This window comes from Rana temporaria, chromosome 4 (assembly GCF_905171775.1).
Source record: "Rana temporaria chromosome 4, aRanTem1.1, whole genome shotgun sequence".
Taxonomy (NCBI): Eukaryota; Metazoa; Chordata; class Amphibia; order Anura; family Ranidae; genus Rana; species Rana temporaria.
The window spans coordinates 374,725,646-374,751,061 of record NC_053492.1 but is presented as its reverse complement, the minus strand read 5'-3'; the positions used below and the strand labels follow the sequence as shown (position 1 = coordinate 374,751,061).

Below are 25,416 nucleotides of genomic sequence, written 5' to 3'. Positions count from 1 at the left end.
TTCATAGAGCTGTGTGTTCGTCTGGATGTCCGATACCATGAAAGGTGCCAAGAGAGACTTAAAACCCACAGATTTCCTAAACCAGTTTTCCGTTTGGCCCCTAACTTCCAAGCACCACCTCAGCCAGAACCTGAAACCTCTGTTGAACCCCAGGCACCTGTGAAACCCATGAATGTGAGCCGTCTCCACCTAACTGAGTCAGAGAAACAAAGGAGGCGTTCATTGGGCCTATGCCTGTACTGCAGACTGTCTGTCTGTCTGCCCTTCCCGTCCAGTAAAATGCACTGCCTCTTTGCCTCTCATTCTTGAACTGTTTGATGTACTTAAGGGGGCTGTTATCTTCTCCAAGCTAGACCTACGAGGGGCTTATAACCTGATTCGAATTAACGATGGGGACGAGTGGAAGACAGCATTTAACACTCGTAATGGACATTTTGAATATTTGGTCATGCCATTTGGGTTGTGTAACGCCCCTGCTGTCTTCCAACGTTTCATGAATGACATCTTCCATGATTTCAGCAACCGTTTTGTGATCATCTACTTGGACAACATTTTAATCTTTTCCAAGACTCATCTAGAGCACATCTCGCATGTGAAACAGGTATTACAACGACTTAGAGAAAACCATCTTTATGCAAAAATCGAGAAATGCAGTTTCCATCAAATCTGTATTCCTTTCCTTGGGTACATCATAAGTGCTGTCGGTTTCCAAATGGACCCTCAAAAACTTTCTGCTGTCTTGCAATGGCCCCAACCGACCACTTTAAGAGGACTCCAAAGCTTTTTAGGGTTTGCAAATTACTACAGACGCTTTATTAAGAGTTTTGCCTCCAATGCGGCCCCCCTTACTGCCATGACTAAGAAGGGTACAAATTGCAAGGTGTGGTCTTCAGAAGCAAAATCAGCTTTCCAGCGATTAAAAGACATGTTCAGTAAAGCTCCAATTCTTCAGCATCCAAATCCTGATCTCCAGTACATTGTTGAGGTTGATGCTTCTGAGGTTGGAGCAGTTGCCGTACTCTCCCAGAGACAGACAAAGTCCGGTAGAATCCATCCAGTAGCTTTTTTTTCTTGAAAGTTTTCTCCGGCAGAGATGAATTATGATGTTGGGAATCGAGAACTACTGGCCATCAAACTGGCATTGTCTGAATGGCGACATCTTCTGGAAAGGGCTCCCAAGCCTTTTACTATGCTCACTGACCCCATAAAAACCTACTGTATCTTCAGACTGCTAGACGTCTGAACTCACGTTAGGCTCGATGGGCTCTGTTTTTCTCCCGTTTTAATTTTGTCCTTTCTTATGTTCCAGGGCATAGAAACAAAAAAGCCGATGCTCTTTCCAGACAGTTCGCTACCTCTGAAGAAGATCAACCAGCCGAGCAGTATATAATCCCACCTCACAAAATTGTCGCACAGATCTCTACGGCCCTTTCCCAACAGCTACAAGAAACCCAGAATCGTGTTCCCCAGGGCTTGAAGATACCACCAGGTCGCCTGTACGTAGCCCCTAGCCTCAGAAAACCTATAATCCTCTGGGCACATGATGGCGTGTTATCCGGTCATCCTGGTGTCACCATCACTCTTAAGACCTTGCAGCGTCATGTCTGGTGGCCTCGTATGAAAAAGGATGTTACTGACTATGTGGCTGCCTGCCCAACTTGTGCTGCTAATAAAGTACCCCGCACATTGCCTACTGGACTGTTACAACCACTTCTGGCACCTCGCCAGCCTTGGACCCATTTGACCATGGACTTCATTGTAGACTTACCCAAGTCCGAGGGCATGACTGCTATATGGGTCACAGTGGATCGCTTTTCCAAAATGTCTAATTTTGTGCCGCTCCCGGGAGTACCTACTGCGAAAGCACTGTCCACTCTCTTCCTTTCATATATTGTAAGACATCATGGCATACCTACCAATGTCATCTCAGACCACGGATCCCAAATCTTTTCCCGATTCTGGAGAGCATTCTGCAAGAAACTGGGAGTAACGCTCTCGCTCTCTACCTCACATCACCCTCAAACTGATGGTCAAACCGAAAGCATGAACCAGACCCTAGAAACCTACCCTCGACATTATGTCAATGCCTTACACTCCAACTGGTCTAAGTATTTGCCTTTAGCTGAGCTCGCCCTAAATTCCCGTTGGCACAGTGCTCTTCATACCACACCATTCTACGCAGCCCTAGGCTATCACCCTCAGACTTTTCACCTACTTCAGCCTTCTTCTGGTGTACCCGCAGCAGATCAGCGGGTGAAAAATATTCTACTACATTGGAAGAAGATTTGTTTATTACTACGGAAGTCAGCAGGCAAGTACATGCTTTTTTCCAAAAAATTAAGATGCCATATACCTCCATATGTGGTGGGGGACAGAGTTTGGCTATCAACCAAGTATGTGAGACTGAAACAACCTTCTACCAAATTGGGCCCTCGATTCATTGGTCCTTACAGGATCATTGCTCGAGTCGGGCCAGACTGAAGAGTCGGGGATCTCTGCCACCAATTCAGAGAGACTCTGACTAGGTGGCTTACCTGAATCCGATGATCCAGAGACAATGGAGATTTGTTCCATTTGGACAGGATCTCCTTCTGCAATACTCAAGTGTGGAACTGGGCATACAGTACTGCCTCGAAGGAGGCTACCATCAGACCCAGGGCTCACATGCAAAAACGGAGAGATGACCATTTGCAGGATGCCAACAGCTTCACCGCAGACTGAAGAGTCTGCAATTTTTCCAGGGGAAGAAAGAATCTCGTCTCCGAGGAGTCCAGAAACAACCCTAGGTACTCCAAACGCTGAGTCAGTACCAGAACCGAGTTTTGAATGTTTAACACCCACCCGAATTCTTGGAGGATCTGGCTGGCAATAGACACATCCACCTCGAATTCTGAGCCAGAAGCTGCTCTCAGAAGGAGGTCGTCTAAGTAGCCCACGATGGCAATGCCTCGCTGTCTCAGCAAAGCTAGGATCGGTGCGAGCACCTTGGTGAAAACGCTTGGTGCTGGAAGGAAGGGCCACAAACTGATAGTGGTCTTCCCCTATCGCAAAGTGCAGAAACCTCTGGTGACATGCGCAAATTGGGATGTGCAAGTATGCGTCCTTGATGTCCAAGGATGCCAGAAAGTCCCCCGGATGGAGCGCAGCCACCAAGCGAATGGATTCCATGCAGAACTTCCTTACTCTCACAAAGGCATTCAGGGCTTAGAGGTCCAAGACTGGATAGACCCCGTTCTTCTTTGGGACCACAAACAGATTCGAATAAAATCCCTGAAAAATCTTGTCCTGCGGAACGGGTAAAATTACCCCGCTACTAAGCAAGCCTTGCACTACCCTCAATAGGGCAGACCGACGACCTGGAAGGAGAGGGAGATTTGAGGGAAAGAATCTGTTGGATAGAATTGAAACTATCTTGTACCCCGAAGAGACCACCTCGCAGACCCACTGGTCGGAAAGCAGGGAGGTCCACTGAGCTGTGAACCTGAAAAGCCGCCCCTCCACCCATGAGTCGGGCGGGGGGCAAAACTTCATGCGGTGGCGGGTTTGGATGCCGGTTTGTTCGGCTTACGCACCCAGGGACATTTCTGTCCCCCAGCTGAGCCTTTGTCAGCCTGGGAGGGTTTACCCGTGGACCCCGGCTGACGAAAATATCTCTTCTGAGTGTGAAATGAAGGACCTGGCTTACGACGTGGCTCCTTCCCTTTGGTGGACTGAGGGAGGAGAGTGCTCTTACTCCAAGTGACATCCTTAATAATGTCATCCAGCGAGGTACCAAAAAGCCTCCCACCCTTGAAGGATAAATCTGCCAGGGCTTTTTTGGATGCTTGGTCAGCAGACCAAAATGGCCGCCGATGGGAATTTCCAATGCAAACAGCAGACTGCAAAAAAATGGCGCCGGCGCCGCCAAAATGGCGGCGAAACGATGCGATGTGGATGAGAAGGCCGCAAGGGGGCCTCCCTAAGGCAAAGCACACCCCCACAGCTAAAAATGGGCCCAGACACCGCACAGTCCCCCGGTGGGAAAAGGAGCCCCCCACACAGGTCCACCCCAGTAGCAGTGCTAGAGCAGCAAAGGGAAGCGTGACAGAGAGCAGGGAAAGTGAGGATAGGAGGACCCCCCCTCACCCCAGGAATGCCCAGCCGTACCGACCCGCCGAGGCCGGAAGGACTGTACTTACCCGTCCATGCGAGGACCCACTGATGCATTCCTGACAGGCATACAACCGCGTTGGAGTAGCTGTCGGCCCAGTCCACTGAGTGAGACAACACCACAGCCCAGTCATGTGTGGACCCTGGAGCAAAAAGCCCACCGGCCACCCCAGGAGTCATGGGGTATGTTGTGGCAGACCCAGCCCTCAGTATTGGTGTGCTCTCGCTCGCTGGCCGGACTGATGAGACTACAAGGATCTATATATTCAGCCTGTCACCCAGTCAGCAGTTGATAGAAGAATCTCAAATAAAGAAAATTAAAAATAAAATAAAACAAAAAATTTCTTAGGGCGCTGGGCCCAAAGGGAGCCACATCCTTCTCCTTTGCTAGGCAGAAAAAAAACTGAGGCTGCATGCTGCAGGGAGGAGGGTTGTGTCCGGAGGCTGTTTAACTCTGTTAAAGTAACATGTATTTAAATATCTAACATGTTCTGCCTAGTCCTCTCCTATGAACAGGAACAAAACCCACTTGTCAAGACTTGAGAAGGCTGTGTCCGTCCATGGACGATAAGAGAAACATGTGTTTATGTGTATCAGATTTACCCATAATCCCATGTTTTTCTCACACAGTTAAGAGGGAGAATGAGAATCTACTGCTGCTTAAAAGGTACAAGCTAAATCATATTATTATGCTATATGCATGGGCATCCGCTGAATTTTTTTCGGGGGGGGGGGCAGGGGGGGGCGCTTCGGCATCGGCGACACACAGTCGCATTTAACCCTTTCCTCGACCGCTAGTGGGGGTTAAAAGCGCACCCCTCCCCCCACGTTAAAATGGAAAGACACCTGACTGTGACCCCTGCGTCTTTCAATATCTCTTTGTCACTACTGTGTACCCCCTCTCCACAACTGCACCTCTGGACCCCTTTACATTACACAGCACCCCACAGCTCTGGACCCTGGTAATGAGGAAGCCTCTAGGGTTGGGATTATGTGGGCAACGAAAAGAATATATATTCAAAAAATTATAAAAAATATATTTTAATACATATACGTAGAAAAATTACAAAAATTACATGAAATACAAAATTGGTGAAAAAGAACAAAACATTTACATTGAAAACATATAAATAGACAGATTGACACTATGCCGTGTTACATCATGAAATTCACCCCAAAGAGGTGAATTTGTGAAAGATGGACTGATCCTTTAGGATCAGTCCAATGTAAATGTTTTGTTCTTTTTCACCAATTTTGTATTTCATGTAAATTTTGTAATTTTTCTACGTATATGTATTAAAATATATTTTTTATAATTTTTTGAATATATATTCTTTTCGTTGACCACATAATCCCAACCCTAGAGGCTTCCTCATTACCAAGTTTAAAGGGATGATGGCAACTACATGGTCAATTGTATAGGCTGGTTTATTTACAGCTCTGGACCCTTTACATTACACAACCCCCTGCACCTCTGGACGCCTATACATTACACAGCACCCTGAAGCCTTTGGGTTCATACTGGTGTCCTGGAGTTTGTCGCAGTGCTGGGGTATATGCAGTTTTTCTGCATTTTATCCCCATTTTTAGCTGCAGTCCCACAGACATCTATTAGCTTGTGTAATTTTACTGTGTTTTCTGAAAGCGTGCCAAAGATTCAGTAAAGATAACATTTGGTGCGCTTTCAGAAAATGTTGCAAAAATGTGTAATCTAAGAGAAGTCTGTGGACTGTAGTGAAAATGGAGGTAAATGCAGGAAAACTGCATATACCCCAGCACTGCAACTGAACCACAGTGCATCAGTGTGATCCCACTTGAGTCCTGGTTCACATATATGCGATGCAGGAATCAGTGCGATTCCAGTGCGGATTCCTGCATTGCATGTTGCTTGTCGGACGTTCACGCTGCCCTTTGCAAACTTTTACGGGTGTCAATGTAAAATTAATGACACCCACAGATCAGTTTGCAGATCACAGTGAGAACTGTGAAATGGTACAGGAATCGGATTGCATAGGTGTAAACACCCATCTAATCCGATTCCAGCGCAAACCAAAAAAAGTGTCCTGCACCGTTTTGGTGCAAATGTGATTTCAGCCATACAGTTTGTTTGGCTGAATTCGCATCGCACAGACATCCCAAGCGATTTAGACAGCAATGCAGTGTGAATCACATGCAATGTCTATGATCACACTAGTGAAACCTGGCCAAAGGAACATGATGGGGCCAACTATTAGCATAGAGTTAATAAAAGACTCTGCTGGAGGACAACAGATGAAAGCGGGGGACTCGGGAGTGAAAGATTTGGGAGAGAGAGAGGGCAGAGTACACAGTGACAATGCTGATAACCTACTTGATGTTCTCAGGATGCTCACAGTAGTTCAGTTGGTGGCTCAGCTGTCGGCTACTTGCTTAAATGTTCCCGCCTACACATTCCTTTCAGACACAGCACAGAGTCCAGAGGTGTCCAGCACAGAGCATGGACGATGGTACACAGGAACAGAGGGGAGGGAGGGGCAGAGCCAATGCACCCTCTTCCATTTCTGTGGAGGGGGGGGGGGGTTTACTCACTGGGACGTTGAGAGTGAGACACACAGCATTGTGACAATGGGTCAGTCCACCTCAGCTCTCCCTGCGCTGTCAGCAGGTCACATTGCGGCTACGCTACCAATACTGTCCTGCTCTATCACTGTTTCACATAGAGGAGGATGGGGGAGCCGTATTAGACCCCCCCCAATGTGTGGCACCCGGGGGGGGGGGTGGAAAGCAGCCCCAGCCCCCCGGCCAGCAGGCAGCAGCAGAAAAAAGTACACGGCAGCCATTGCAACACAGAACACAGGGGGACAAGTCAAGTGTCTTCTTTCATGATTCCAGGGGGGGCGCTCGCCCTCCCTTGCCCTATGGAGCGGACGCCCATGGCTATATGCTATAAGATAATAATTTATTATTTATCTATTTACTGTGAAATTGCTGGTAGGAAGTTATAACTTCAATATTTTCTCCATTAAGCCACCTGCTTGAGTTCAGTTTCTGAAAATATAGTAAATTACCTTAAAAATAATATATAATAATTATTTGTATATTACTTACTTATGGTAATTAACCCCTAGCCACCCAGGCCAATTCTGACACTTCACTCCTACATGCCTTCTTGCTAAAAAATTACTCAGAACCCCCAAACATTATATATATTGTTTTAGCAGACACCCTAGGGAATAAAATGGTGGGCATTTCAACTTTTTATGTTATATGGTATTTGCGCAGAAATTTTTCAAATGCATTTTTTTTTTGAAAGACACTGTTTCATGAATAAAAAAATTTAAAATAAAAACACTAAAGTTAGCCCGATTTTTTTTTTATACTATAAAAAATGATGTTACGCCAAGTAAATAAATACCCAACATGTCACGCTTTAAAATTGCGCACACTTGTGGAATGACACCAAACTTCAGTACTTAAAAATATTTATAGACAACGCATTACATTTTTTTACATGTTACGTGTTTAAAGTTACAGAGCAGGTCTAGTACTAGAATTATTGCTCTTGTTCTAACAATTGTGGCCTATGTAACCTGTGTTTATCTGGCTCTGATCCTAGCCGGTGCCTCACCAGCCACTGACTTCACCACATGTCCCTGCTTCAGACATGTCTGCCTTGGTTCATCTTTTTTAAATGGTGGATTGATGAAACTAGTATTTCTAAGAACTAAGATAAGGTTCTTTGTCCTTTCTTTTAAGAACACAGGAAGCAACAAAGATGCTGCATTTCTGGCAAGATTAAAAGGTATTTTATGTATTTGCTAAAAATGTTCTTCACCTAAAAAGTTAAAACGAAAGCAGTCACCACATCTATGCGCAGTCACCTTCCAAGCTTTGTTAGAAAATGTGAGTACTCAAAATAATATGGTGACATGTGTCATAAAAATGAACATCAACTGTTATGTTATCAAAGGTCAAACCCTACAGAGAGATGTGTAGTAAAATCATAACCTGTAAAATAATGCCCAGCAGAAGCTGAAACTATGGAGTTATGCCTAGGAAAAAAAAACCTATAGAGAAACATCCAGAAGAAATGGAGCCCACAAAGTAATTTCCTCCAGAATGACAACCTACATAACAATGTCCAACAACATTGGAAGCCACAATACATAATTGTGTGATGCCCAGTGAAGACACAGCCCACATGACAAGTCTTATATGCCCTCAAGCAGGGGTTCATCAACCTGTTAATCATGATTTACCTGTTGATTGCATGCAGGTGGCGGATGGATCGCATCCCTGCCTTGCTGACCCTCTGTCTGAATGTTCCTCCTCTACCTACCTCCACCTGCAAAGCGGCACAGGGAAGCAACATGCCTAAGTGTGGTGTTCTTAATTGCTGCACTTTTAGCCTGATCTCCTTCCTGCTCTAATGAAAATGTTTTAATGCTTGTAGCTGAGAGTTTGCCTTTGTCTAGATCAGGGGTGCTCAACCTGGGGGTCGGGACCCCCTCAGGGGTCGAATGATGATTTGCCAGGGGTCACCGAATCCTGGGCTGGTCCTGAAGCCTGCACCGCTCTCCCAGACTATTTGCGGTCACCCAGCAGGGCTGTTCCTGGAGCCAGCAGCTGCCCACTCAGCCTCTTATCAGGCGCCCATTCAGTTCACGGCATGGCTGGGGGGCAAAGAGGTCAGCTGATTGGTGAGGAATGTGAAGTGGGTGGGGCTGGAGGAAACCCTATCTCCTGATTTTGGCACAGGTGTCACTGCTATGAGACACCACGAAGTCGGAGACACAGTGAGTGACACTACCTATGATTATAGTTGCCATTAAAAAGACTCAGGTAGCCCTAAATGTCTGTGGGTTAGGGGGGCAAATTACTTGTCTTGCCTTGGGTACTGACAACCCACACTATGAAAATTATTTTACCGTTAGGGGTCCCCACAACTTGGGAAATTTTATCAAGGGGTCACGGCACTAGAAAGGTTGAGAACCCCTGGTCTAGATGAAGGAACTGTGGAGAGATCTTGTGCATGTACAATTTATTGTTATGTCTTTATATGATGCTCCCTGTAATATACATGAAACTTGAAAAGTTAGCCGTTTGGAGTGCTGTCTATTATTTATCTAGACCCCTGCACCCCTGACCTCTATAATCTCCCCACAAACTGCTGACCTCTGTACTCTGCCCTACAAATTATTGACCTCTGTACACTGCCGTACAAGCCACAGACCTCTGTGCAATGCCCTACATACACACGATCCCTGTATACGGCACTAGAGACTAATAACCTTTGTACACTGCCTGACATACAAATGTATCCTACTGACATCTCTACACTGGCCTACATACTACTGGACACTGCCCTACATGCTACCTACACTGACCAGAACTCCGAATAGACAGCCGGGCCAGAATTGAGGCCAGCCAAACCTGAAACTAATCAAGAAAGTCTTGGCTCCTGCATCAAACTAAACTTTGGACTCCTGCATCAAACTGAACTTTGGAATCCTGCATCAAACTGAACTTTGGACTCATGCATCAAACTGAACTTTGGACTCCTGCATCAAACTGAACTTTAGACTCCTGCATCAAACTTGTGGGGTGACCAATCACTCCGCAGACATGAAAAAAAGGGAATGCAATGTTTCTCACGAAAAGCTGAGTTTTAAGGTAGGTCAAGTTTATATTTTTTACAGTGACATTTGTTTTATCATACTTTTGTACTTATTTTTATGCTGTTCTTACTTTTTGGGGGGTCTTGTTAGTTAATTTATTTTTTATAAAAAATGTTGTTCAGGTAAATCTCCACCACTCAGAGGTTGTCTACCTCTGCTCTAAAGGGTACCAAAGAATCCCTTGGGAATTTGCAGCACACCAACACATACTATGCTATCGGTTTTTGGCACTTAAGTGTCTTTTACATTCTACTTTACAAAGGTTTCTGGAGTTGTGCTGGAACAAAGAAGTTATCAGTTTCTACTGAGTACATCAAATTAAAAGATCATATAAGATAAAAAAATTGAATTGCAATTCACAAAAATGTGACTTCTATAATTACATAAAAAATAAAGCGGATTTAGATGCACACTACAGTAAGTACATTAAGTACCAAAAAGAAGGAAAAGAGGAGAGATCTATAAACTACTGTATATACAGTAAGGACAGAATGAGAATCCTAATGCTCTTTGTGCTACATGAAGAGCATCTTTCTTTCATAAGGGACCAGGCAGACACAGACCTGGAAGTCCTGCATTTCACAGATTCCCAGACTGACTTGGAGCGTTAAATGTTGCACTCTTTGCCAGTTTTGCCCCCCTTTCTCTGCTTACAGATGCTATGTAGCCTAGGTGTTATCTGGTATTGCCAGGTATGTGTATGTCAAGCACTGACATTATTTCCAAAAGCTGATAAAGAACCAAATCTCAGTGCTGCTGGATAAGCAAAAATAGAAGAAGACAAGGTAATTTTGTGGATGCTGGAGGCTTTAATTTGCTGGTCAAGGACTTGTGCATTTAACACTCTTCCCAGACTAACAAAGCAATGCTGCTATCCAAGGGTGTCTGCTCATCCATTCAGAATTTAGACATCCTAAGACAGGGATCTTCAAACTACGGCCCTCCAGTTGTTCGAGAACTACAATTCCCATCATGCCTAGTCAGGTCTGTGAATGTCACAGGTTTACAATGCCTCATGGGATGTGTAGTTCCGCAACAGCTCGAGGGCTGTAGTTTGAGGATCCCTGTCCTAAGACATGGGTGCTCAACATGTGGCCCTCCAGCTTTTGTGGAACTACAAGTTCCATGAGGCATTGCAAGCTGCTGACAGTTACAAGCATGACTCCCAAAAGCAGAGGTATGGTGGGAATTGTAGTTCCGCAACAACTGGAGGGCCACAAGTTGAGAACCCATGTCCTAAGACATAAGGTGTGTTATTGGGTGGATTACCAGATTAAAATAAAAGGTAAAAAAGTCACATTAAATGACTGGTACACTGCAATATATTACATTTTTGTTTTTAGGTTTAGTAGCACTTAAAAGAGGAACTAAACCCTGAAAGCTTTAACTTTACTCCCTTATCTGACATTGCTATGAAATTTCAGTGGTTGGGGGACCCTCACCATCAAGCTAACATGACTTGTTCATGCAATGCAATTAAATAAGGTAAACAATGGGGTAAATGTAAATACTCCAAACAAATTCTAAGACCCATTTCACACTGAGCCACCCATAGCGTCGGCGGTAAAATGCCGCTATTTTTACCGGCGACGCTATGGGTGGATTTGCGGCGCATTTCGCCCGCTAAAGGGTGCCTTTAACCACCGCTAGTGGCCAAGAAGGGGTTAAAACTTCCCGCAATGTGCTGCTGAAGCAGCGCATTGCGGGCGGTATAGCTGCGCTGTCCCATTGATTTCAATGGACAGCAGCGGCGAAGGAGCGGTATACACACTGCTCCTTCACCGCTCCAAAGATGCGGCTAGCAGGACTTTTTTTACTGTCCTGCTAGCACACCGCTCCAGTGTGAAAGCCCTCGGGCTCTCACACTGGAGACAATAGAGCAGATTTTTAAGGGTGGATTGCAGGCGCTGTTTTTAACGATATAGTGCCTGCAATACACCCTCAGTGTGAAAGGGGTCTATGTGTATACATTTGTAATAACTTAGGACAAATTACTCATATTCTTGCATAAACCTCATTGTGATCGATTCCCATTTGAGAAAAAGAGATATTAGTGTCAGTTAATTTCAATATAAGCAACTTGCAATATGGGTTTACCGGTATATACATACAACCACAAATAAAAAGCAATGATATAGTATGCAGCGCTATAACCAAATTACATTTGTGCATAAATAATATAATATTATATCAGTGCAATCCCCATGCATAGATAGAAAACAGTCCAAGTATGTGCATTCACTTAAAGACTTCCTCCACCTCGTAAAATGTTTTCACTTGACAATGCAAGTGCCTCTTCACCAATTAGCAAAAGTGGAAACTGACCAGAAATAAATGCCACCGAGTTATAAGCAGCAAAAACAGCATTTGCACTCCACCGTGCCGATTTTTCACAAGGACAATTGTATGCTGAATGCTGCCCCAGTGGAAGAGTGCTAAAGGAGGAGTGCTATTGCACTGCTTATAATTTGGCAGCAGATACTTGTGGTGAGTGTGCATTTTCATTATACAGTGAATCGTGATTGCCTTCTGCTAATTGGTGAAGAGGCACTGTTACCTTTCCAAGTGGAGACATAACACAAGGTCAGGGCAGGACTGAGAGTGGTGGGGGCCCCTGGGCTTAATAATTGAAGGGCCCCCCTGGAGCATAGAAGCGGGGGGGGTGGGTTGTTACCACCGACCTATCATAGTTGTTGAGGGGGGATTGGGGGGGCTGAATCCACCGTTGTTACCGCTGACTGATCATACTTGTTGAGCGGGGGGGGGGATCCACCGACCGACTGATCAAAGTTGTTGAGCGGGAGGGGGGGGGAGCCGCCTTCAGTAATTTTGGGGCCCCTTACACAGCTGCAGCGAAGGGGCCCTCTGGAGCATCGAAGTTGTTGAGGGGGGCTGCCGAGAATTACATCCATCCGCCGGAGTTGTTGAGCGGGGGTGTCGAAATTGCAGGAGGGGTGGACACGAAATTGCGGGAGGAGATTGCCGCGATTGGGCCCGGGGCTCCCTATTGGGTGGGGGGGGGGAGGGCTTGAGCCCAGTCAAGCCCAATGGTAAGTCCGGCCCTGCACAAGGTGGAGTAAGTCTTTAAGTGACTACGCATACTGAGATTGTTTGTTATCTATGCATGTTAATTTCATTGTTATAATATTATTGTATGTTCTTTAGGCAGTGGTTCTCATTTAAGGTTTTCATATATGCACATGACCAACTACCATTTAAAACTCATCGATCAAATCATTTATTTACTCAGTCAAAGGTCATACACTGCAAATTATATTCATCTAAGAAGATACAGAAACAAGACCGTAAAGAAAAGATTACCTCGCTGGTTCTGAAAGCAATGCGGTAGCAGAATGGAGACACTTCTTTTTCCTTGATACCTTCACCCTTTTCCCTGCGAATACTGATTGCTACGGGTCCCAAGTGCTCATCTATTCCAAAGTAATTTTGATGCTCTAGAAACAAATACATAACCTGGTTTTATATGCAATCTGCCTGAAAAATATAAAGAGCCTGAAAGTTTAAAATTAAAGTTTTAAAATAACAGCGTTATGGAAAACACTTTTAATACATACCAGGTAAGTGTAATGATATGTAATGTAATACAAGAAATCCATTAGCATAGGATACATATAGTAGATAATGTTCAATACCAAAAATAAACACTTTAAAATATTGCTTTACCAGGTAAATATTAGATTTTGCATATGAATACTTCATATTTACTAATTGCAGACAGCAAGTGGAGCACAACACAGAGCTGTACAGTTCTCTAAGGATTACTGTGCCAATCTTTTGCTAAAAATAGACCTGAATATCAGACAACCCTATATGTTTTTCTTCTAGCAGAGATATAAATTCACCTAGGAAGTCAAAAAACTTAAAAGTACAGTTGGGATTTCTTATCAGAGCACCCAGTATGCTTTGCAAACCAAGTGTTATGGATATATCCTATAAGAAAGTAGTTTTTTTAGGAAAATAAAAGTCATTATACTGTACAAAGAATTGCAAAAATATAACACATTCATTTGCAAACATCGAAAAAAAAATACAAATAATAAAATTAACTAACAAGCACAGTAGTTTGCCTTGGAGGCACTTTTGTATAAATCCTACTTACAGCCTGAAAATATGTCCCACCATTGAAGAACTTGTCTACACATTACTGAGAGAGAGATTTCTCATTGTATTAGTAAATACTAATTCTTTATTCCCAAGCTATGGAATAAAGCAAAAAACAAAAATGAAACATTGGTATCAGAATTCTCCTTTCTCTGTTTTAAGCTTTTTTTAGGCTAATGTTTCTTAAACTTGAATTTGTGATTTTATCTTTTGATGTTTGATGTTGTTAATAGGGCTGTTACTGATCAAAATTTTGGTGTTCGATTAATCGTTGTTTTTTTTTAATCGATTAATCGACTAATTTCGATTAATTATAACGCATATACAGATCCAACTACTTTTAGCTGATCTCCTTGCAGGCTGATTCCCAGTGCAGCTACCAACCACGGGAAAAATGGATAGCAGGATACAAAAAACACACAAAGGCAGCGCTCAATGGGAATAGCATTAAAACTTTTATAGTCTTCAAGTAGGTAACCAAATAAATATTGCACTGGAGATAAAATCGATGTAGCAACATGAACTGTAAAAATGGTGCGAGTAATACCAAACGGTACCAAAAGCAGTCATAAAAACATGTAGCGAAGTATGATACTGGTATAAAAATGTGTAAAACGATACCGCTGCTGAATCCAGATGAGGAGGGGTTAACATCAGTCCGTCGGCATGTAGATGTCCCATGAAGGGAACTATCACAACTCCCAGTGGATGGTTGTAGAATCCCAGGTTGATAGAGGGAAGTGATAGAGGGAAGTGTAACAGCCCTTGCGTGTGGCAGATAGTAAGGTCCCGCCGACATGCAGATATGAAGGCACAGCAAAGGAGCCCTTCAGATGGACACGGCAAGCCCCGCCGGTGTCCGTGACGTTACTGGATCTCCGACGGAACTCCCTGAAGAGCACAGCCCTAGTTGTTAACAATTGATAGTGATTAAATATGCATACTTCTGCAAATTAAAATATAGTTGAGGGCCAAGTGGAATGATTAGGTTTTTATTTGTACAGTAGTTTTCAGTTTTATTAAAACTATCTTATGGTATTATTATACTGTATGTAGTCAGGTGCTAGACTACAGAAACATGGAGGAGATATTTCCCCCTTTACAATCAGTTTACTTTCTACTGAGACACTAATAGTATGCTTCACCATTCTACTCTGGCCAGATAGAGCTAAAGCCAAGCCATCTCATAAACTTCTATGCAGAACGCTGAGAATCCTGGTAGTTGCAGTTTGGGACAGCAGCCATATAATGGGACCAATAGACTTTTTGGACTACAGATCCCAATGGACACTGTGCAGTAGAAGGAGTGGAGATATGATTTTAGTTAACTACCCAGGAAAGTTCCGCTCTCCTTGGCACCAAGAGGAAGAACACCTTTATCTGAGTATTCACCTGCCAGCAGGGGTGTAAACCTTGAGACTGAGGACACCTGGAGGCAGCGCAGCATGTCCCCCATCACAGATCCTGCATTTCTGATTGCCAGAAGCTTTCAGAGAGAGATTAAGAGGGCCCCTTTCTACAGCAAGCTTCTACAGCAGCATCCTGGGAATGGATGAGAGGGCTATCCACCTATTATTGATACTGCTAGGAGAGACTAAGCCACAGAGCAGAACACCAGTGCATCCAACCCATACTGCATCTATATCAGCCCTGTACCACACTTCTAGCAAACCTACACTGTATACGTAACAGCCCTATACTGCAGTTATACCAAAATTGTCACTGCATTTGACCCGCATCTACACTGCACCTGTACCACACCTATATCACACCTTGATTGCATCTGTACTGTAACTTTTCAGCATGCTGGTTTCCTAAAACTGTTGTTAAGTGCATTGCCGCTTCTTAAAGGGTCCCAACGATAGCCAGCAGAAGAGCTACATAAAGGACTACCCCTCCAGGAAAACCATCCTGCAAGTTCCTTTTGATCCCTTTTCTCCCTTTCTTTCATTTTTACAGACAGTGCACATCCAGACGGTCTATGCCTAGCATAGTTGCCATTAATGCACTTCGGCATCAGAGTCTCCAGTATTCAGTAATTCAAGCTTTATTAGGTGACCGTGTTACTGTTTATGCTGAGATGAACACCGTGGGGTTGATTTATTAAAACTGGAGAATGCAAAATCTGGTGCAGCTGTGCATGGTAGCCAATCAGCTTCTAACTTCTGCTTCAAATAAGCTTTGAGAAAAAAAATGGAAGCAGTAAATCAACCCCAAATCAAGTGTCATCTTATGCCTTGTTCTTTTTACTAATTACTATGTATGCTAAATCATGTTATTGCCTTTGTTATAGTATAGAACATTTTTCCACAAAAGAAATGGGGAATGGTGAGGAACACCGAACTTTGTGATACCCAAGAGTAATAGATCAAGTACACACACATATCATAAAAAATTATATTTTAATGAAAAAAAAAAAATATCCCCTTTCCAGGGCAAATCGCCTGAGGAAGACCACAGCGGTCAAAATACTTGGAAAATCCACGCTTCATCATACCTACCTGGGTCTATTGCATCGTTCGGACGACTTACGCAAACAAAATTATTTTTTTTAATTATACGCGGGAACGACGGCCATACTTAACATTGAGTACGCCACCAAACAGCAGCTTTAACTATACGCCGGAAAAAGCCGACTAGAGACGACGTAAAAGAATGCGACGGCCGCTCGTACGTTTGTGGATCGTCGGAAATAGTCAATTTGCATATTCGATGCGGATTACGACTGGAACGCCACCCAGTGGACGCCGAAGAATTGCATCTTAGATCCGAAGGCGTACGAAGACGTACACCTGTCAGATCTAACCCAGATGCCGTCGTATCTTGTTTTGAGGATTCAAAACAAAGATACGACGCGGGAAATTTGAAAGTACGCCGGCGTATCAGTAGATACGCCGGCGTACTCGCTTTGTGGATCTGCCCCTAAATGTTTTAGTAATATATGCCTGATTTGGTATTATAAATGTATAATACATGGTATGCTTCATAACTAAATCAGTAATGCAAACAGCACTACTGGATTGTTCTAATTTAACATGTTAGTAAACAGCTTTGTGCTACATAAAGTCTCCTTCTTTATACAGTAACTGGAATTATAGGGTATTTGTATCTGCTGTGGTATTTGAATGTTGAAAGACCCTGCTCTATTGATACCTTATATCATATTCACATTAAAGGGGTTGTAAAGGTTCATTTTTTATTCTCTAAATAGGTTCCTTTAAGCTAGTGCATTGTTGGTTCACTTACCTTTTCCTTCGATTTCCCTTCTAAATGTTTTTTTTCTTTGTTTTCTTTGTCTGAATATCTCACTTCCTGTTCCTCCTCAGTAAGCTGTTATGGCTGACTAACACCCATGGGTGATGGGGGCAAGCTTACTGAGGAGAAACAGGAAGTGAGAAATTCAGACAAAGAAAAAAAAACATTTAGAAGGGAAATTGTAGGAAAAGGTAAGTGAACCAACAATGCAGTAGCTTAAAGGAACCTATTTAGAAAATAAAAAACAAACCTTTACAACCCCTTTAAAAGCTTGTTCCCACCAGCAACACTGGGATGTAACGCCCAATGCAGTTCCAATACAAGGAGAAGGCTAATAGGCTTATGTCTTATTGTTTTAGTACACACAAATACTCTGAGACATATTGTATATTCATGTCACACTTGCATTGTTTAACCACTTCCCTACCACAGTACATCATATGGCGTCCTGTACTTTGAGTGGGGATATCTGCAGGCATCATTCAGATATCATTATTTTCCACTGGTGATTCCCTGCACAGTAAAAACAATGGGCCAAATTCTCAAAAACTGTGCGTAACTTAAATTTCAGCAGTTAAGTTACACTGACTTAAAATTTCTACCTAAGTGCCTGATCGTCAAAGCACTTAGGTAGAAATTACACGCTGTGTAACTTAAGTGCCGCCGTCGTAAGGCGGTCCTCCTCTCCTGGGGGCGTTTAAAATTTAAATGAGGCGCGCTCCCGCGCCGGCCGTACTGCGCATGCGTGTGACGTCATTTTCCCGACGTGCAGCGCGCGAACGTAATTAACGCTGTGCGGCTTTGAGAATTTCGACGGGACACTAAAGTTGCGACGGGTGAAAAAAAAAGACGCGCCGGGAAAACAAATAATTATAAAAAAAAATGACAGCGTCGCTCAGCATGCATTCCTGAGAGGGAGAACTCCATGCCAATTTTCAAAGAAAAAAACGGCATGGGTTCCCCCCCCAGGAGCATACCAGGCCCTTAGGTCTGGTATGGGTTGTAAGGAGACCCCCCCCACGCCGAAAAATTGACGTAGGGGGTCCCCCTACAATCCATACCAGACCCGTATCCAAAGCACGCTACCCGGCCGGCCAGGAATGGGAGTGGGGACGAGCGAGCGTCCCCCCCCCTCCTGAGCCGTGCCAGGCCGCATGCCCTCAACATGGGGGGGTTGGGTGCTCTGGGGCAGGGGGGCGCACTGCGGGCCCCCCCACCCCAGAGCACCCTGTCCCCATGTCGATGAGGACAGGACCTCTTCCCGACAACCCTTGCCATTGGTTGTCGGGGTCTGCGGGCGGAGGCTTATCGGAATCTGGTAGTCCCCTCAAATAAGGGGGCCCCCAGATACCGGCCCCCCACCCTAAGTGAATGGATATGGGGTACATCGTACCCCTATCCATTCACCTGTAGGCAAAAAGTAAAATGTAGTAAACACACAACACAAGGCTTTTTAAAATATTTTATTATTCTGCTCCGGAGGCCCCCCCTGTCTTCGTTATTAGCTCAATTACCAGGGGGGGCTTCTTCTTCCACTCTCCGGGGGTCTTCTCCGCTCTCCGGGGGTCTTCTCCGCTCTCCGGGGGGGCTTCTCCGGACTCCGGGGGGCTTCTTCCATCTTCTCCCCTCTTCCGCTCTTGACTCGGCGAACCCCGGTTCTTCTGCAGCTCTCCGGTGCCTTCTTCTTCAGCGCTGGCTGCCTGCTATGTTTGTGTGTTAGCTCGATTTCAAACAGGCAGCCGGCGCGGTCTTCTGTGACGCCAGGGTCTTCTGGTCTTCTGTTCTTCCGATGTTGCCTCGTCGCCTGTTGTCGCTGTAATGATGGAAGCGCGCCTTGCATCACATTTATATAGGCATCACCGTCCCATCATGCTCCGGTAGGTACCCACGTGGTGGGTGCCTACCCACGTGCACCCACCACGTGGGTACCTACTGGAGCATGATGGGACGGTGATGCCTATATAAATGTGATGCAAGGCGCGCTTCCATCATTACAGCGACAACAGGCGACGAGGCAACATCGGAAGAACAGAAGACCAGAAGACCCTGGCGTCACAGAAGACCGCGCCGGCTGCCTGTTTGAAATCGAGCTAACACACAAACATAGCAGGCAGCCAGCGCTGAAGAAGAAGGCACCGGAGAGCTGCAGAAGAACCGGGGTTCGCCGAGTCAAGAGCGGAAGAGGGGAGAAGATGGAAGAAGCCCCCCGGAGTCCGGAGAAGCCCCCCCGGAGAGCGGAGAAGACCCCCGGAGAGCGGAGAAGACCCCCGGAGAGCGGAGAAGACCCCCGGAGAGTGGAAGAAGAAGCCCCCCCTGGTAATTGAGCTAATAACGAAGACAGGGGGGGCCTCCGGAGCAGAATAATAAAATATTTTAAAAAGCCTTGTGTTGTGTGTTTACTACATTTTACTTTTTGCCTACAGGTGAATGGATAGGGGTACGATGTACCCCATATCCATTCACTTAGGGTGGGGGGCCGGTATCTGGGGGCCCCCTTATTTGAGGGGACTACCAGATTCCGATAAGCCTCCGCCCGCAGACCCCGACAACCAATGGCAAGGGTTGTCGGGAAGAGGTCCTGTCCTCATCGACATGGGGACAGGGTGCTCTGGGGTGGGGGGGCCCGCAGTGCGCCCCCCTGCCCCAGAGCACCCAACCCCCCCATGTTGAGGGCATGCGGCCTGGCACGGCTCAGGAGGGGGGGGGACGCTCGCTCGTCCCCACTCCCATTCCTGGCCGGCCGGGTAGCGTGCTTTGGATACGGGTCTGGTATGGATTGTAGGGGGACCCCCTACGTCAATTTTTCGGCGTGGGGGGGTCTCCTTACAACCCATACCAGACCTAAGGGCCTGGTATGCTCCTGGGGGGGAACCCATGCCGGTTTTGAATTTAAAAATTGCCGTGGAGTTCTCCCTCAGGAATGCATACCAAATGCCGTCACTGGAATGGGCCTTTACAAGGTTTGGCTAACTTTCCACATTGTAAAACCAGCCCTAATTTTGCGCCGGCAAATTCGGAACTTAGGCAGAAATCAAAGTGCTGAAATGCTTTGAAAATCTGCTTAAGTCCTCATTTGCATACGCAAAGCTGGATTTCAATGAGAAATGCCCCCAGTGGCGGATGCGGTACTGCATCCTAAAATCTGACCGTGTAAGTGTTTTACACATGTCAGATTTTCTGCCTAACTTTGGAAAAAGCCTTTTGAGAATCGTTTCCAAAGTTAGGCACAGAGATACGCAGGCTGAACAGCAGTTAAGTCTGCGTATCTCTTTTGAGAATTTGGCCCAATGGGCCAAATTCTCAAAAAAGCTGCCTAACTTAACTTTCAGCAGTTAAGTTACACAGGCGTTAAATTTCTACCTAAGTGCCCGATCCACAAAGCACTTACCTAGAAATTACACGCCGTGTAACCTACGTGCCTCCGTCGCAAGGCGGTCGTCTGCTCGAGGGGGCGATTCCTATTCAAATGAGGCGCGCTCCCGTGCCGGACGTTCGGCGCATGCGTGTGACGTCATTTTTCCCGACGTGCATCGCCCGAACGTTCTTTACGCCGGGCTTTGTGGATCGCGACGGGACAATAAAGTTGCGTCGGGTAAAAAAAAAAATACGCGCCGGGAAAAAAAATTAGAAATTTAAAAAAAAACGCAGCCATCGAAAAAAAGGTTTGTTTTTACAAGGTCTAAACAGTTTAGGCATTGTAAAAGCATCCCTAATTTTACGTATGCAAAACGTAACTTACGCAGAAAACACAAAGCTAAAAAGCTTTGTGGATCTGCTTAAGTACTCATTTGCATACGCAAAGCGGCATTTCGACTCGAAATTCCCCCAGCGGCGGATGCGGTACTGCATCCTAAGATCCGACAGTGTAAGTCTATTGCAGATGTCAGATCTTCTGACTATCTTTGGAAAAATCCTTCTGAGGATCGTTTCCAAAGATAGCCACAGGGATACGCAGGCTGAACAGCAGTTCCGCCTGCGTATCTCCTTTGAAGATTTGGCCTAATCTCTCCGATGCTTCTACCGGCTGGTCTGTGCGATCGGCAAGCCAGAGAAAGAATCCGTCACGTCCGACCTCGACAGTTGTAAACACTGCATTGTATTCGGCTAGAAAGGCGGAGATAATTTTTTTTTCTTTTTCAGCTCAGTCTTTCCAGGCTAGAGGAGAGATGTGGGTTTTTTTAGACCCCACATCTCTCTGTAAAGAGGATCTGTCATGCCCTATTCCTATTACAATGGATGTTTACATTCCTTGTAATAGAAATAAAAAAAATGTAAAGGGAAAGTTTAAAAAAAATTCTAAATATAATAAACAAAAAAAGAGTTGAAAGCGCCCCCATCCCCATACGTACATTGCGCCCACATATGTAAACAGCGTTCAAACCACTCATGTGAGGTATCGCCCTGAACGTTAGAGCGATACGATAGAGCACAATAGTTCTATCCCAAGACCTTCTCTGTAATTCTAAACAGGTAATCAGTAAAAAATGTTAAAGCGTTGCCTATGGAGATTTCTAAGTACCAAAGTTTGGTGCCATTCCACGAGTGTGCGAAATTTGAAAGCATGACATGTTAGGTATCTATTTATTCAGCGTAACATCATCTTTCACATTCAACAAAATTGGGCTAACTTTAGTGTTTTTTTTTAATTCATGAAGCAGTTTTTTTTTTTTTTAAAGTGCTTAAAAAATTGCTGCGCAAATACCATGTGACATAAAAAGTTGTAACGACTGCCATTTTATTACCTGGGTTATCTGCTAAAAAATAAAAAAACATATATACTGTAATGTTTGGGGGTTGAGTAATTTCTAGCAAAAAAATATATGATTTTTACATGTAGGAGAGTGGTGCCAGATTTGGGTCAGGTTTGGAAGTGGTTAAAAAAAAAAAAGAATTAAAAAAAAACTGAAGCATGTGAACAAATAGAATACAGTGCAATTTAAAGCGTTTGTACAGGAAAAATGTTTCTTCCTTTAAAATAACAAGCATGTCATACTTACCTCCACTGTGCAGTTTGTTTTGCACAGCGTGGCCCCGATCCACGTCTTCTGGGGTCCCTCGGCGGCTGTCTCTGGTCCTCCCCGCAATTACTCACCACAGTCATGCGAGAGCTCGCTTGGTGGTCAGTAATTGCGGGCGCGCTCCTGTGATACAGCGAGCGGTTGTATTACTCGGCCGCGCCCCTCGGCGCGCCGCTTTACTGGATGTGATTGGCAGCAGCGCCAGCCAATGGCTGCGCTGCTCTAAATCCATCCGGTCTAGCCAATCAGCGGCCAGGCTGAGCTGCGAAGAGGATATCGGGACTTTCGATGGGTCAGGTAAGTAAAACGGGGGCTCGGGGGCGCGGCAACAATAGATGTTTTTTCACCTTAATGCATAGATTAATCTCAGTCCTCAAGTATTCCCAACAGGCCATGTTTGCAGGTTTTTCTTCATCTTGCACAGGTACACCCCGCACATGCTCAGGAAAGCTGTATGGATAGCAATTCATGAGAATATGCAGCCCCTCAGAGCCAAGGATCAGGCGCAGAGAGGCCATATATGTGCGTGCGCCCAGCGCCAAGGGGTTAAAGTGGAACTCTAGTCCACTAAAAAAAAATTCAAGTCAGCAGCTATAAATACTGTAGCTGATGACTTACCTGCCCCAAATCCAGCACGGTCTTCACCTGAGCGGATTCTTCATTCGGCTTGGTTTGCAGACACCAGCATCTTAACCAAGGGAAACCAGCGATCCAACCAGAAGTGGGAGGCAGGTACCCATCAAAAGTCCAAATGTGAATGGGGGGGGGGGGGGGAGAGTGGAACTTTTCATTGTGGGTGTAGTTCCTCATTAACCACTTAAGCCCCGGACCATTATGCAGCCAAATGACCGTTTCACTTGCGATTCGGCACTGCGTCGCTTTAACTTCCAATTCACGGTCGTGCGACGTGGCTCCCAAACAAAGCAGACATCCTTTTTTCCCACAAATAGAGCTTTCTTTTGGTGGTATTTGATCACCTCTGCGGTTTTTATTTTTTGCGCTATAAACAAAAATAGAGTGACAATTTTGAAAACAATTCAATATTTTTTTACTTTTTGCTATAATAAATATCCCCAAAAAATAGGAAAAAAACTTTTTTTCCTCAGTTTAGGCCAATACGCATTCTTCTACATATTTTTGGTAAAAAAAAAAATCGCAATTAGCGTTTATTGATCGGTATGCGCAAAAGTTATAGCGTCTACAAAATAGGGGATAGTTTTATGGCATTTTTATTAATAATTTTTTTTTTTATTAGTAAGGGTGGCAATCAGCTATTTTTATCGCGACTACGACATTATGGCGGACACATCAGACACTTTTGATACATTTTTGGGACCATTGTCATTTTTACAGCGAACAGTGCTATAAAAATGCACTGATTACTGTGAAAATGGCACTGGCAGTGAAGGGGTTAATCACTAGGTGGCGCTGTATGGGGTTAAGTGTGCCCTAGTGAGTGATTCTTACTGTAGGGGGGGATGAGCTACACGTGACAAGACAGTGATCACCGCTTCAGATTACAGGAAGCGTTGTTCACTGTCATTGTCACTAGGCAGAGCGGGGAGATGCTTGTTTACATTAGCATCTCCCCGTTCTTCCTTACCGTGAGACGATCGCGGGTATCCCCACCAGGGCCGGGTTTGCTCTCCCTGCCGCCACAAGGCAAGGTTCCCTAATGTACACCCTCCCCACCAACCAAACCATACCCCCCCCCCCCCCCCCAAATCAACAGAGAATGACAACCGGGTGGCACGGTTAGTTCAAATATTTTTTGTTTATTTTTTTACTTTTTTAATCACTTTTTTTTGTAGCGTGTCGTTTACTTTTTTTATTTTTGTATAATTTTCTGTTTATTTTTTTCACTTTATTGCTATCACACAGGAAAAAACAATTCAATGTGTGATAGCAATTGGAGGTGACATATTCTCTTTATTGACCCTGTCACCTCAAAACAGGAGTCCTAGCACTGTGCTAGAACTCCTGTCACAGCTGAGATGGGAAGAGCACAGCTTATTTAGTCCTGCTAGAAAGCAACTTACCACCCTTAACTGTATGTTTCGGCCGTCGGGGGACTCCATGCCGCTGCCGCCCCGAGGCCTGGCCTTGGTGGCCTTGTGGGAAATCCGGGCCTGATCCCCACGGCAATCGAGTCCGTGGGACCCACGTTCGGGTTTATGGAGTTCGCGGCGGGCACATCCACAATGCCGCACTCTTAAAGGGGACGTATATATTCATCCTTCTGCCTGTCCGTGCCATGCTGCCGACGTATATAGTCGTGCGCTGGTTGGCAAGCGGTTTAACACATCCTCCTGCCTGCCTACCTGAGCCAAGGGCCATTGGATTCCAGGAAACAAATGCTAGATGGATCATCTGCCTCTACTCAAGATGGCCTCAGCTAGAAATTCTAGGGAGTGTTTTTTTCCATGTGATTTCTCAGCAAAATAAAGCATGAAGACATGGATGGATGGGTGAGTTTTCTTTGAATATTAAAAATGTATTAAATAGCATTTTTGTTTTGTAGTGTTCAGATGCAGTTTAGTTCCCCATTAACAGCAAACTGGATGTCTGACAGATCAATGGGTATTTTTCTGTATGTGCAGCATTTGTACAATGTGCAGCAAACAAGGGTAAATGTGTATGTATTCCAGAGATTAATAAATATGTTTTTTTTTATTGTGCCCTGAACACCCAACAATTTACCCTATGTCATCTGATGTGGCAGAAAGTTGTGTTTGTGTGAATAATTACTTGAATTTGCCAATTTTTCCAGAGAATTGTGTTCGTTCCCATGTATTTCTATTCTGCAAGGTTCCTCTAAACCTACAAACAAGACAAAAACAAATGTAGGAACAGGATATGTCCACTTAGTATATCTTTAGTTTATTGAGAGCTTCAGAAGTTTATAACTTCAGCACATCCTGTTTCCTGACACATTATGGATTGCCAGGGGATCTACTTTTTTGCATAGTTCACACAGACTGCAATAGCAATGTATACAATCTTTTAAAATTATAGTAGGTTAAAACCTTATGTGGATCACCTTCCTCTAAACAAAACATAAAACATAAAAAAAAATAAAAAAAATGTAGAGGCAACGAGAAATTCTTGCATTCTCCTTGGGTCTGATAGGTTTCACTGCATTCAGAGGCTCAGTTGGAGAGATTCCGTCAGGTGTAAATTACTTTTTTTCTACATTAAAGCAGAGGTTTTAAACA

At 44.7% G+C, this 25,416-nt stretch overlaps 1 protein-coding gene across 3 annotated transcripts in view; it reads right to left on the bottom strand.

The window, feature by feature from the left end:
* SIPA1L2 (signal induced proliferation associated 1 like 2) overlaps positions 1 to 25,416 on the bottom strand; it is a 255,388-nt gene that overhangs the window by 211,217 nt on the left and 18,755 nt on the right. For all 3 annotated transcript variants that reach the window (XM_040350983.1, XM_040350984.1, XM_040350985.1), the window contains exon 2: positions 13,128 to 13,261. In XM_040350983.1, the coding sequence (XP_040206917.1) occupies positions 13,128 to 13,261 (134 nt within the window). The remainder of the gene's footprint in view (positions 1 to 13,127; positions 13,262 to 25,416) is intronic.